General features: G+C 38.3%; 1 protein-coding gene across 1 annotated transcript in view; it reads right to left on the bottom strand.

Annotated features, from left to right (window-relative positions):
* gpc3 (glypican 3) overlaps positions 1-14640 on the bottom strand; it is a 101217-nt gene that overhangs the window by 32261 nt on the left and 54316 nt on the right. The window contains exons 4-6 of the mRNA XM_026917573.3: positions 14355-14479; positions 10169-10294; positions 3700-3811 (exon numbers count right to left, since the gene is read on the bottom strand). Of these exons, the coding sequence (XP_026773374.3) occupies positions 3700-3811; positions 10169-10294; positions 14355-14479 (363 nt within the window). The remainder of the gene's footprint in view (positions 1-3699; positions 3812-10168; positions 10295-14354; positions 14480-14640) is intronic.

Here is a 14640-nt window from a genome sequence, read left to right as displayed (position 1 = left end):
ACAGAATCCAGTGAGGGAAGCTCACAGTCAGCATGTGCTGTCTGTACAGATCGGTGAGCAGAGCTCCTGACTGTAGAAAACTAATGGAGACCTGCTTTACTTGGAAAAAAAAATAGCACACAGGCCTCAGGAGAGACAAACTGTGGCAGATTAAAGTTATCAGATAAACCCTACGCAACAGTCACACCAGATGTTACCCTGAGCTGTTTGAACAGCGATGTTGTAATCTAGCAAAATCAGTCTTATTGTTCATCTTAAGAAAACAGAATAAAGACATTTAACTGTATTCTGCAGTGTGTGTTGTTTCTGTTATAACTTGTTCAAATCTGTCTCACATGGGACAGCGTATAATGAGGGTAGCTTGTGGAACTTGTAGTGTGATAGCTGACGTAGTCTTTCATGCTTGGTGGTATTTGTGTTAGAACACCACAGAGCTGTCTGCACAATACCCCTGTGCATACATATAATAGCAGAACTCTTAACCAGCATCTCTGAACCTTTTACACAACTATACAAACACACAAGTCCTTTTGGCTTGTGTGTGTGTGTGTGTGTGTGTGTGTGTGTGTGCCTGTACATTTATAAGAGCTGCAGTTGTGTTTGCCCATCGCACACTCAGTTGTCTTAAGGATGTCAGCAACACTGATCTGCCCTCATAGCCTCCATACAGCTGATCCATGATCATGTGATGTGTGTGTGCGTGTGTGTTTGCTTGGCAATTTGTGGTTATACCAGTATGTCATGAAAGTCTATCTGCATTTATCTAGCACTCATTTTCAAGCGAACCCCAGGCTATCTGCTTCACATAGAGTTTGGAAGAGAAGAAGCCTGCTGGCATGAGGTAATGCAGTGGAGTAATTGAGAAAATGACGGCTTGTCCCAGAGGAGGAGTGAACCTACCCCAGACCCCTGGACTTCCCCCACCTCCTGCTCAGATCTGCCTCTCCATCCTGTTTAAACAAGAGCACCATGTTAATCCACTCAGACATGCCTGGTGAGCGCAGGGCTGCAATGGGCTTCTCTCTCTCTCTCTCTTTCTCTCTCACACACACACACATACACACATACATAAATTCTCTTGCACACATACACCCAGTATACACACAGACCAGCACACATACAACATGTCCATAAACTTCAAGTCTCACTTGATGACACACATGAAACACAGCAAAGCAGTAGTTCACACACACACACACACAAAAGGAAGCAGGCTTAAGCCTGACTTATGGCTCTGCACACCAAGGTTTCAACACCACATAACTTTTGCTATGACCAAGCAGACACAGCCAAGTGGAACTGAGTCAAGCAAGTGGAACTGAGATACCTCAGAGCTCTCTCAGTGAGGAACTGCTAGAGCCGAGAACCATGGTTTTCTGCTACAGACAAGGGCTGATGCTGCAGCACCCCCAACTTTCAGGATTCCTTTAACTACAACTGCTAACATAATTATATATTGATAAAGGAATAAACAAACTTGGAGTAAAATGAAGTATTCTGAGTAGTTTATGTCTGTATGTTTGTATGTCGGAGATAGTATGCCTCTGATACAACAGTGTTTTGCAAACGATGACAATTTTTTATTTATTAATGATAATGACACATTGCTTTTTAACTGTTAAATGTTAAGGGATGTTAATAAAACTTGAGTTTTAGGACAGAGTAGTTCATGCTGTCTGGATTCTCAGTAACTTGACATGCTGTGGTTCTTGTCTAATTAAATTCAAGTGAGAGAAAAAAAGAGAGGCTGGTGAGAGAATGACTGCGTATAGTTGCTCAAATGTAATCAATAACAGGAACTAACCTCTGTGTCAGGAAACAGACTGACTTTTACAAAACGCCTACACTCTAGACTCCTTCCACAAATGTTAAATAATTGTCTCCTAACAGAAAACTTCACAATATCAACACTTATATCATTTTCTTTGTTAACCAACACCACATTTTTAATTAATTTATGATTAGGCTTAGATTATGTGGTGCATCCACCATACAAGTCCCTGTGAATGAGCTGTTACTAGAGAAACATTAACATATTAAAGCGTATCATTTATGTTTAACTACTATCAGAGCCGTGCCGTTATAGAAAATTAATCAACACCTTCTAATTTGAAAATTGAACTGCACTTCTGTCATTGTACATACACGTTCTCTTTTAAAAGAAAAATCATTTGACTATCATTCAGGAGTGACATCATAGCTCCTGCCTCATGGATGCTGCTTAAAATTCCAGCACCACAATCTACAACGCCTTCTGCGTCCCTGGCTACAGATACGACCCAATAAAATCAAGCTATTTAGAACATCCTAACCTACTGTCTGATTTGTTGTAGACATTTTTCATACAGGTTTGAAATAATCAGCATCATATATAAACATTAATAAATACAAAAATAAACTGCATATGAACCAATAAAAAAATTGTAAGCACAAATATTTGTGTCAGCATCCTGTGAGGACAATAGTAACAATAGTAATGGGTAAGAAAAAAAGCCGAACACACAGAAAGATCATACTCGTAATATATAATGTCTCTTACAACGATGGTTCTCAAACTGGGGTTTAAACAATCTTCTGTGTCAGTCTCTAAAACTAGACATGAGAAAACATGAAGTATATTCAGTAGCAGAGATTCAGGATTCAAACACACACCTAATGCTACAGAGAGCTACATGATATTGACAATCCAACTACCTAATAGAAGAATGGGAAAAGCTCTGTGCTTCAGATACGCCGCCTAGAGTGACGCCAGTGAAAGCTGAGCCATGTTTAATTTTTCTCCATTCTAACACACGTGTTTTTTTATTCATTATATGCTTATAAGTATGTGAATGAATGACACAAATACTGTGTCATTATTAAGTTTCAGTTATTGTGTTTTTATCACACTGAATGTTTTAATCAGGTGAAAATGGAAATCTAAGACGCACACTCTGAGAATGCTTATTATTGCTGTATCAAAAATGTGTTATATCATATCATCCTGAATTTACATTTTGTATATTGATACACCCCAGTTATTTTGGTATTTTAGTTATTGCTTGATTGATTGATTACTCAAAGTAAAAATTCTAGTGGTTTAAATTATGTCAGAGTAACATAATTTATAATTTACAAATTGCATTTATAAATTCTAAATTCTAAATTATTATTTATATGAATTTATAATAATTTATGCATAAATAATGTGAACATGACACAAACTGTTTTGAAGCTTTAAACACATGTAAGTGGTTTGTGCTCTGTGTGCAGAAAGTTCAGGAATTTAAAACACTAACGATTAAAAAAAAAATGCATAGACTCGCCTAATGTGCTTAATATTTGAATAGTTTGAATAGTTATACTCACAACAATGTGTATGATCCTAAGTTGTAAGGTTATTACACTGCAAAAATTTTAACAAGCCCTTCCCACAAAATCACATCCACACACACAGAGAGAAAAGCTGATGTCTCAACCACCTGTTGTATTGTCAGGGGACCAAAGCAGGCTTTTGCTGTGTCTCCAGCACTGGTCTGTTTTGAAGATGCCTGCAGCCCTTATGGCTGGGTTCCTCCTGATAGAGCACCTCTACAAAGCTTAGTGTGTGTGTTAAGTTGTGAAAATAGTGATACAGAGAATATCAGCATGTGATTATGCTTCTGATATGAAGTGAGGATTGTTTTACAGATGTGTGTGCATGTGCAGATTTACACTCACCTGGTTGATGTGTTTGAGTTTGTCAATGATCTGGCTGACGACAGGCTCGGGGTGCTTGTGTTTGGTGTCTGATCCATGAGGGTGGCTCTTCCTCGGCCCTGGACTTGAAAACCTATTCAAACACAACAAAGTCGTTAGGCTATGTGCACACACTTACAGACCATGCAATCCAGTTATTTTATGTCTCAAATTACAAAAGAAATCAAACTGAAATCTGCTATAAGCGTACATGTAAACTGAAGCTTAGTTATGAGAGTAAACATGGACTATATTGCCATCTAGAGGTGAAATAAACAAAAAAACTCCAGGAATTAAATGGAATTTGATTAAAAAAGCTTTTAGTACAAAATCTAAATTAACAGTACCTTTTAAGAGAGAAAATTAAATAATAAAAAACCCAATTAGACAAGAAATTAGAGCTCCCTCCCAAGAGAATGGCTTTTTTATGTGTTGATTTTCATATTACATCCTGAAAATAGATTAGAGATTTGCAGTGACGCTCTATAAATCATCAGTGGATGATCATATCCATTTACACACAAAGCAGCACAACTGAATCATAAAATATATACACAATTATATAAATATTTCTGGAATTTTTATACATAGGATGTACAGAAGGCATATGTGTGTGTGTGTGTGTGTGTGTGTGTGTGTGTGTGTGTGTGTGTGTGTGTGTGTGTGTGCATGTGTGTGTGTGTAAAATACATGCTTCTCTCTCTCTCTCTCTCTCTCTCTCTCAGAGGACCAGTGAAAATCGTGTTCCAGTAGATTACTCCCTATTAAAATGTAATTAGTGTTGATGCACAGAGACTTGCTAGGACAGAGGCTGAGGAACACAGAAGCACTGAACAACTACCGCAAATCCCACTCTGACACACAACTTATACTTGCACTAACACTACACTGTCAACCTTACAACTCCACTACAGTCAATAACACGTTTCATAACCTGTTTGATTGTGGTACGCTGTGAGCATTACCCACAGAATGGGACTTTTCATCAGTGCCAACCATAAAGTGGATAAATAAGACTTACCATTACATGACACAAATACAGGTGATTCATTAAGAAAAATATTACCAGAGAGAGAGAGAGAGAGAGAGAGAGAGAGAGAGAGAGAGAAGCAAAGATATGAGATCATGGGCCATTCTTAGCAATGACATAACCCATCATCAATCACAGTCTCATCAACTCTATGCCCTGTTTCTTCATTAAACCAAATTACATTTGCATACTTATTTATTCTCCTTATTAGCCTTGATGGCAGCCCACCTTCCGCCCTTAATTATCACATTAATAATACATACACATATTCCAGAAAAAAGAGATATGAAGATAGAAAAGATGAACAGGAGAGAGAGAGAGAGTGAGAGATATAGAGAGAGAGAGAATGTAGGTACCTAGAGTTGAACGGTTATGATCTCAAGATAATTTATTAAATATGACATTTGTGCAAAGATTAATTAAGAAGCATCTCTTCAGTGTAAAAAATACGGTTGTCCTAGCAAAATTCAGATGCTAGGTACCAGGGATAATTAACATAATATTTCACTAACACACAATGAATTGATAAGAAGTGCAGTATTTTGGAAAAACAGCATCATCTCATTGCTCACAGATATCTTTACCATTCACTTCATTGGCTTACACACTGGGAAATCCCTCCCAACCGTATTCTTAAATTTACAAAACTTACAGTCACTTTGGAGATGAATATTCGTGGGCAGGATATCTGGATTTTTTTTCTGCTACCTGTGTCACGTAGCTAAGGCAGAGTGAAGTCAGAGACTAAAATACAAAAAGCTACAGCTAGAAAGTTGAAAATCGTATCTGAAGGTGCAGACTCTTTAAAATGTACCAAAAGACGCCTTAAACTCATAGCTCATTAAAAAGATATTCATCTTCAAGGCTATTGTTTAGTAGCTATTAACTAACTGTTAAGTAATAATACTATTAATTATTCAGTAAGTACAGTGGAACTAACAAGAAAGTATGTTGTTAAAAGTCTGGACGCACTGATGGATTCTTTTTTTACAGTTTAAATTATTTTAAATCATTATTTTGGTAAAGGTTTTCCATTTGCCTATTTGACATGAAATCTATCAAATTAAGTAACTTAATTGTAATTGTTCAAGTCCATTATGTTTCGATTTAGGTTCATTACACAAATCTAGGTTACAGAAGAGTGAAAAAAGGTACGATGTTAAAGAGATTCTGACGCTAAATAGCAATTACCATGGCAACCAACAAACCAGCATTAATAAAAATGTGTTAAAACCATTTAACAAAAATGTGTTGACCAAATTAATTTTCTAAACATGCCTAAAATCTTCAAAAGTCTTTGCAGTCAAGTTTGCATACTAGACATGGTAGTTGACGGAGTTTTATTTATTTGTTGACTTGTTTGTTTGCATTTTAATCGTATTGTTCAAAATGCTAACTAAAGGAAAAGGTTTTGTTTTGAGGTAAATATTCTTGCAGTCTGTTTAGGCCCTCATAGCCAGTCTACTGCTCAGTCAGATCCTTCCAGAGTTTTTTCTTCCAAAATCCAGTTCTCTGTAACTTCCAGACACATCAAGCACCTGGAGGAAATGGAGGAGCATAGAGACCAGAAGAAGGAGCAAGAAGTTGTACAGCCCAAAAATGGTAATGTTCAATCTCCAGAAAGGGTCATTAACTAACTGATCCTGGAAAATCATAGCTCTTCTGTGTATTACATGAGCTTATCGGAGCCAAATCCACTGATCCACACCACTAAAATGCAAATGCACCTATGACTGGAAGGAGAAGGAGGATAAGGACAAGTGCAAGGATACAGTATAATTGTAAATGCCCTGGAGAAGCGTTCTCTAAAACTTTATTTGTACTTTGGGAAATAATTTCCCTCCCTATGATCCCAGGACAATTGGAAGATAACCATGAGGAAGAGCAACTGAAGGAGGAACTGAAGGAAAGAGAGCTGAAGGATAAAGTTGAGTCTCCAGAGAGCACCCCTGACCTCCACTGATCCTGTGTGATTCCAGAGGTTTAGGAATCCTCTATCTCCTATTTAGGTTTAACTGAGTCACATCAGCCGATCCACACCTATCGAACCTGATTCAGAAATAGTAATCCTTGAACAGTCATCATCTTCACTGCTTCCTGTGTTTGTTTATTTGCATCATCAATAAGTAAATGTGATTGGGTAAGTAATGTGGACAATTGGAATAGAGGCTTGGAGAGGGAAATAGTCACAACCAGCAATACTGTCAGGATCCAGGATGAGAACTGTAGGGTGTACAGTTCTCAGGGTGTACACTGTGTGTGACTTGTTTGATGAGCATGATGCAACACCGGGACACTGTAACTGGCCTGCAAAATCATCGGATCGGACCTCAATCCCATGGAGGATTTGTTGGCTCAGCAGGTTTAAGACACTGACGGCATCTTTACCTGACAGAATTGGAACTAACAAGAAAGGTATGTTGGTAAAAGTCTGGACTCGCTCATGGGTTCTTTTTTTACAGTTTAAATTCTTTTAAATCATTATTTTGGTAAAAGTTTTCTATTTGCCAAAACACAGGAATGAAATGATGCACGCAACTATTTTTTTGCCCAGGGAGCTGCCTCTTTCACTCACTGGCTACACAACTCATCTGGAGTTTGTGGTGCTTATACTGGTGTTTCTATTGTCCCAATTTGCCTTTTGATACTATGAATCTTTTGAGGGCGGCATGATGGTGCGATGGGGAGTAACGTCACCTCATGCATTCTTTAGTGCGGTATTCAACATTTTGATGGAATTTATGATTTTGTGGTATGCTTGAGGGAGCACAGTTGTGCAGCGGATAGTGTTATCGCCTCACAGCTCAAGGATCCCCGTTCAACCCTGAGCTCAGTTTACTATCTGTGTGGAGTTTCATCCATTCTCCCCATATCCATCTTGTTTCCACTACCTCCCAAAAACATGAATGTAGGTGGACTGGCTAAGATAAATTGCCCCTACAGAATGAGTGTGTGAATGTGTGTGCATGGTGCCATGCAATGGACTGGCCATTCAGGGTGTATGATCGCCTCCAGTGTTCCCAGGTAGGCTCCTGATCACCACAACCCTGACCAGGATAAAACAGTTACTGAAAGTGACTGGTAGTGAGTGTTATGTTTGTTGTGTTTATATCCATCCATGTTCTGTGTGCATTATGCAGATAGTTTGCAAGTAAAGATTACTAGTCAAAGGAATACAAAAAAAAAAGGATTTTTCAGAATATGGGTGAGAAAAAATAACATGTCACAGAAAAAGACTTGGAACAATTCAATGAAAGAATAATAATACCTGTGCAGAAATGCACAGGCAGGAACGTAGGAATGGGAAATGTGTTTTTTCCCCACTATTTCCCACAAAGTTATGTGCAAAAGATGAACTACACTGCTGTAAGCAGTGAGTATGCATGTTAATAGGTGAATTTCTGACTTTGGCTGGATTGTCTCTTTAATACACAAACTCTTTTACATGTAAATACAAATAGATTTTTAAGAAATTACAGTCCCATGGTTTAAATAGTGCATTTTTCCCTTTAAAACACTAGTTGTCTACTAAATATCTGCAAATAAATATTTAGTAGGCCACCTCTAGAGAGCACTGTACTGAGCCTAGCAGACACTTGTAGAGGGATTTTGGACACTTCCCCATGCAGAATAATTCAAGATCCTTTACATTCTTATGCTGGTGTCTGCATTTATACAATTTACTCCACAGATTTTCAAAAAGATTAAAATCTGGAGGCTGAGATGACTGCTGCAAAACATTAATGGCTAAACTGCGTTGTTTTAAATGTTTGTGCATGATTTGTGCAGTGCAACTTTCTGTCTCCTCTGCATTGAAAGCTCTTTGGTTTTCTCCATAATCACAGTTATGTAAAGTCATATTTGGACAAATGCAACAACAGAGATCTTGGAAACTGAGCACTAAAGCAATCAAGGCTGTTAATTTGATACAATATTTATCTTATATATTCCTTAGTGGTGCCAATACATTTACTACATTCCTGAGAGAAAATACTATTCAAAGACAGTCTTATAAGTCTTACAAGAATTATTGTTGTTAGAGTAAAGTTAAATATGTACGCATAAGAGGCGATCTGTTGTCACTCTAAAAGAACTCTTAAAAGTTCTATGTAGAACCCTATAACAGTGTATCCCAGAAAGAGTTGCAAGAACCCTTTTTGTAAGCCTAAATTATCCAATAAAGGTAACCTCTGAATGTTCAAATGGAACGTGCGAATAATTCTGAAGTTGACTCTATTCCGAACAAATTATAATTTCATCACAAATGTCATTTCCATGCATCTGCACATTCTTTCCTACAGCCGTAGACTATTTGTCTCTCCCTATGTCTGGTTCTAATTATCTCTGGAAGGTAGGAGTGTGACCACTGACATTCTCTGTCTGCTCCTAAGGCTTGCTGCTCATCAGCCTGATTGAGCTCTGCTGCTGCTTTCTATTCTCCTCACCGTCAGATCTCAAATCCGAAGCACCTGAGTGAGCAGCTTAGCTACATAATGCCAATACACGCCAATAATACAACAGTGACATAGATATGACGTCCACCAGCCGCTACGGCAGCATGACACTGGTGTGAACCAAATGAGAATGTAGACAGACACAGAGAAATAAACAGATTCCAAAATGTTAAAGTGTTAAAGTTGTAATGACATAATTATAAAGTTATAATAACATAATGTCATAATGTCATAATGACATTTGCACTGTAAGGTACACAGAAATGCTCAAGCACAGATAGAGTTGTACATGAAGCTCATTTTTAATGGCACAGATGCAGAAATGTAGTCTGCATTGCTAAGAGGCCTGTATTATCCTGGCTCGGATCAAAAGTGAGACAAAGTTATGGAAGGTAGAGGTGCAGAGACACAAGGCAAAGTGAAATATGGCAAACTCCAAATTGGGTTCCACTGGGTGAGTGGAGAGCCAGGCAGAAGCGGTGAATGCGATCGAAGGAGCAATTAAGCAAGCGGAGAGAAGCAACAGCTTCGACGACATTAATAACCCTTCACGCAGCCTGAGTCAAGATTTACACCCCAATGCCTGTCAAGCGAGGGATGGAGTATGCAGAGCTCATCACTTCTCAACAAACACAACCTTCAACTCACCTACCTCCACTCTCTCTGCCTCAGGCACACAATACAACTAAAGTCAGTTGACTCCCATATAAGCCATACCTCAGCATTACATTGCAAACGGCAGCATATAGTATGTTTCTTTGTGAGATTATGGCATGGCAATATCCTAGGAAGAAATGTGGGAGGATAAATGCATAACATTCTGCTCTATTATTCATAAAAGCATTAGATGAAATTATGCATGATAACATATACATGACGCATTAAAGAACTGAACTAAACTAAAATGAATAGTGCGTTTTTTTATGTAGAGTCTGAGTGTACTGTGACACTGTTGTTGTTTACTTACTTGTCTGTCATCTCCTGCCCATTCCAGCAGAGGGAGCCGTTGAGAGCCGCTGGCTCTCGGCTGCACAGAGTCTCCCCAAGATTTGCGTAGAAGAAACTGAAGCCCCTCAGACTCTGGATAAACTCTCTGAAAATACACATAAAAAAGAGCAGAAATATGAAATGGGTGATTGCTTAAACAGGTACATGAATTAGTTGAGAGAATTCAAATGGCAGCAAAAAGAAAAGAATAAAAAGGAAGCAAAATAATATAAAAGAAATGAAGGGGGAGGGGAGCCTGTGAAATCTGATCTCCTCCATTTCCTTGTGTTTCCAGTAAGAATAAGTTGATTTGTAGTGTTTTGATGGTAAATGGACATTGAGGATCAGACTGCACAGCCTGCTGCGCTGGCCCACGCTCACTCATCTGTTCATCAGCGACAGGCAGGGAGGAAGCATGCAAGATGGAGAAGGCAGAAGGCTGCTCAATGTCACTGTCACGGCAGGAGACAAAGCCAGTGTTAATGAGCCCCTCTCTGTCAGCATCACCTCACACACAGACACACACACACACACACACACACACAGACACACACACACAGTGCACATTCTGACCTGCAGACACACCTGTACAGATCAAATTCCCACTTTCATTACTGCAATACATATTGTATAACCTTTATGTCTGTAAACAAAATAAAATATTCGTGTTTTTACTTTATTCAGTAGAATTTTGAGTAAAAAAATTATACAAATGACTAACAAACTGTCCTTGTAGTGTTGGAATTTAAATGTTTTTGGTCATATACTTCCTACACATAGTAACACAGTAACACAGTAACACACACACACACACACACCACACTCTTCTCAGGCCAGCACTGCTCAAGCCATCATTAAGAGGAGAGTCCAGTCTGAGCTGAATGCAGGCCCTCTGGACGGCTAGGTGAAGGTTAAGGGCAGAACCAGAGGACATCACTGAACATTATAGTTGCTGATAGCGCACTGCAAGTGTGTGTGGAGTGCTGTGCTGAAGAGCTATCTATTACAGCATGTCAGCCAGCTCTCAAGGCTTTCGCTCTAAGAGACAGCAGTGGACTCTTTGAGTTGTACGAAAGGCACAAATGCACCATGAGTAGCTCCAATCATTATTCAGCCATTAGATACACTATTGACTTACTGTCATTTTTTTCTCTTTTTTTCAGAAGTGGAGCAATGAGGAATCCAACAGTGTAATGTACTACAGCTATCTCAAGTAGTCAAGCACTTGTGTACAATTGTCTACAGTCTAGCCCGCCAAATCTGTTATTTTAGATGCCCTATCCAGACTGAACATCTTTTGACAATACATTTGTTTAGATATTCACCAACTACAAAAGTGTTAATTAAGTGTTACTTAAGTGTATAGAAAATCCTAGTTTTAATTAAGAAGGATGTTTAAATCAATACTCTAATTTCATGTACATTAAATTAAAATACCATCCTCTAATTAATTTATAATATCCCAAATATAATTTTGGCAAGCAGCCTAGAAAGGAGTTTTGTACCGCATGAGGCACATGTAAAGGAATTTTATAGTCAGATCTGATGATGTTTTTATCTGACAAATGGTCTCTCACTCATTCACTCACTCACTTTCAGTAAACACTTTATCCTGGTCAGGGTGGTAGTGGATCCAGAGTCTATCCGAGAACAGTGGATTGGATGCCCATCACACACCCATTCACACCTAGTGGCGATTTATCTTATTCAGTCCAATTACTTGCATGTTTTTCAGAGGTGGAAGGAAATCAGATAATGGAGGAAACGCACACAGACACGCCGAGAACAGTAACCCGAGCTCAGGATCTAACCTGGGACCCTGGAGCTGTGAGGAACCGTGCCACATAACAAGTGGTCAATTGCTCAGTAATATAAAAACACTTCCTGGAACATTTACATTTTTCTGAAAAAGTCATTTTGGAAATTATAAATTCCAAATAATAATAAATTATAATAAAATTTGATCCATGCTCTTGACACAAAAATGCAGAAAACATATAATCATAACATAAGACAAAGGTCTATTGAGAAATGAAGGCTCCTAAGACTTTTCATTATCACTGGGCAGGTTTGAACCTGATCACTTTGTTTAAAAAATAATAACAAGATTAAAAATATGCCTAATACAGTGCCATGAAAAAGTACTTGCCCCTTCCTGATTTCCTCTATTTTTTGCATATTTTCCACACTACGTGGTTCCAGATCATCATACAAAATGTAATATAAGACAAGAAGAACATGATGAAACACAAAACATAGTTTTTAAATGATCATTTCATTTATTGAAGGAAAAACAACTGCTACCAAATGCTTTTGATAACTGGACAGTCTTTCACATCACTGTAGAGGAATTTTGGCCCGCTCTTCTTTGAAGAATTGTTTTAATTCAGCCACATTGGAGGGCTTTTGGGCATGAACTGCCCATTTAAGGTTCTGCCACAGCATCTCAATGGGGTTCAAATCAGGACTACTCCAAACCTTAATTTTGTTTCTTTTGAGCCATTCAGAGGTGAACTTGCTATTGTGCTCCAGATTGCTGTCTCGCTGCATAACTCAACTATGCTTGAGCTTCACATCACAGACTGATGATTGAAAATACTCCTTCAGAATTTTCTGGTAGAGAGCAGAATTCATTTTTCCATCAATTATGGCCCAGGCCATTGATGCAGAAAAACTTTCCCACACCAGCACAATACCACCACCATGTTGTTGGTATTATGTTTTTTATTGTAGAATGCTGTGCTAGCTTTATGTCAGATGTAAAGGGACCCATGTCTTTCAAAAAGTTTCACTTTCAACTCATTAGACCACAGAACATTATCTGAAAAGGTTTAGGGGTCATCAAGATGCTTTTTGGCAAATATGTGAAAAGCCTTTATGTTCGTCTTGGTCAGCAGTGGTTTTCGATTGCAATTCTCCCATGGATAGCATTTTTAGATAGTCCCTTTCTAAATGTGGAATCATGAATGCTATTTTTTTGGTAGGCCAGCCACTTCTAGGAAGATTGACCACTGTTCCAAGTTTTCTCCATTTAAAGGTAATGGCTCTCACTGCGGTTTGCTGGAGTCCCAGAGCCTTAGAAATGGCTTTGTAACCCTTTCTAGATTGATACATTTCAATAACTTAATTTCTCATCTCTTCCAGAATTTCTTTGGATTGCGACATACTGTGCTGCTTGTTGAAACCTTTTAGCCTACTTCATATTGCTGGAAAGGTTCTATTTAAGTGCTGTTGAGATTCACTAGGGCTGATTTCAACAGGGTTGGAATCCATCTGGGTGTGTCTAGTCTAATTGAATCCAACTATCAATTACATTTGGTTAATTGATTAACTAAGGGGGAAATTACTTTTTCACAAATGACCAGTTGGTGTTGGATAATGTTTTTCGTTCAATAAATTAAATAATAACTTTTAAAAATATACATGTTTTGCGTTTACTCAGGTTGCATGTGTCTTATATTAAATTTTGTTTGAAAATCTAAAACAATTAAGTATGACAAATATGCAACAACAGAAAAAATCAGGAAGGGAGCAAATACTTTTTCATGGCACTGTAGCTTTTTTTTAGCTAACACAATTCTTTGAGTTTGAGTGGGGCAACCAAAAAGCATTCATCCTATTGTCTAAAGACTGCAAGTTTGAATCCCAATGCTGCAACAGCCATCCATGGCCAGGAGAAAGAGTTATCATAACACTATCTGATTACTATTGAATAAAACCAGCAACATTTTTATGTTAACATAGTAATATGAATTGTGATTTCAATTATTAGTTTACAACACAGACCACTACCGTATCAGCCAATTTAAGTTGATATTCATTAAAACACTCGGTCCTTTGTAACAATGGTGTCCAATGGGTCCTATCCATTCCTCTGACCTTAACAATTCTTCTGATTCTTAAGAAAAGGTCCTCTCTACTTCTGTGAATAGGTTTAAAAAAGAAACGCTTGGCAAGGAACTTGTATTGCAAATTAGGAGACTTCTTAATGACAAAAATAGATTTTCTGTGAATATGGTTCTTGATCAGTTCATTACCATGCCTTTAATATAGTTAGAACAGAAAATACCACAAAACTATGCAGTGTTGTGGCTCGGGTGCACATCTCCGTATTACACACTTTGCTACTTTTGTACTGAAAATACACCCGTTCATTCATCCATTACCTGCGTTGTCCAGAAAGAGTCTCATCTGGATCAAAGTTGACGGGCTGAATGACTAGCGCCCGCTCCACCGGTGATGTCACTGCACGAGCCTTGCGCTGGGGTGTGTGTGAACACATGCTGCTCACCTGAAAAACAAAGAGAGTATTTAGGTCTCATGCCTAACTGCTTACTGTCACACTAAATAATATGTCCGAATGACTAAACCTCTGGTGACACACTTTGCTATTGTTATACATTGCTTTGTATGGTAGTGTGCAGCTTTGAACAGGGCCTAAGCATTTCATTC

The sequence above is a fragment of the Pangasianodon hypophthalmus genome, chromosome 7 (assembly GCF_027358585.1).
Source record: "Pangasianodon hypophthalmus isolate fPanHyp1 chromosome 7, fPanHyp1.pri, whole genome shotgun sequence".
Classification (NCBI taxonomy): domain Eukaryota; kingdom Metazoa; phylum Chordata; class Actinopteri; order Siluriformes; family Pangasiidae; genus Pangasianodon; species Pangasianodon hypophthalmus.
The sequence above is the reverse complement of the archived record's forward strand: the minus strand, read 5'-3'. Positions and strand labels throughout refer to the sequence as shown.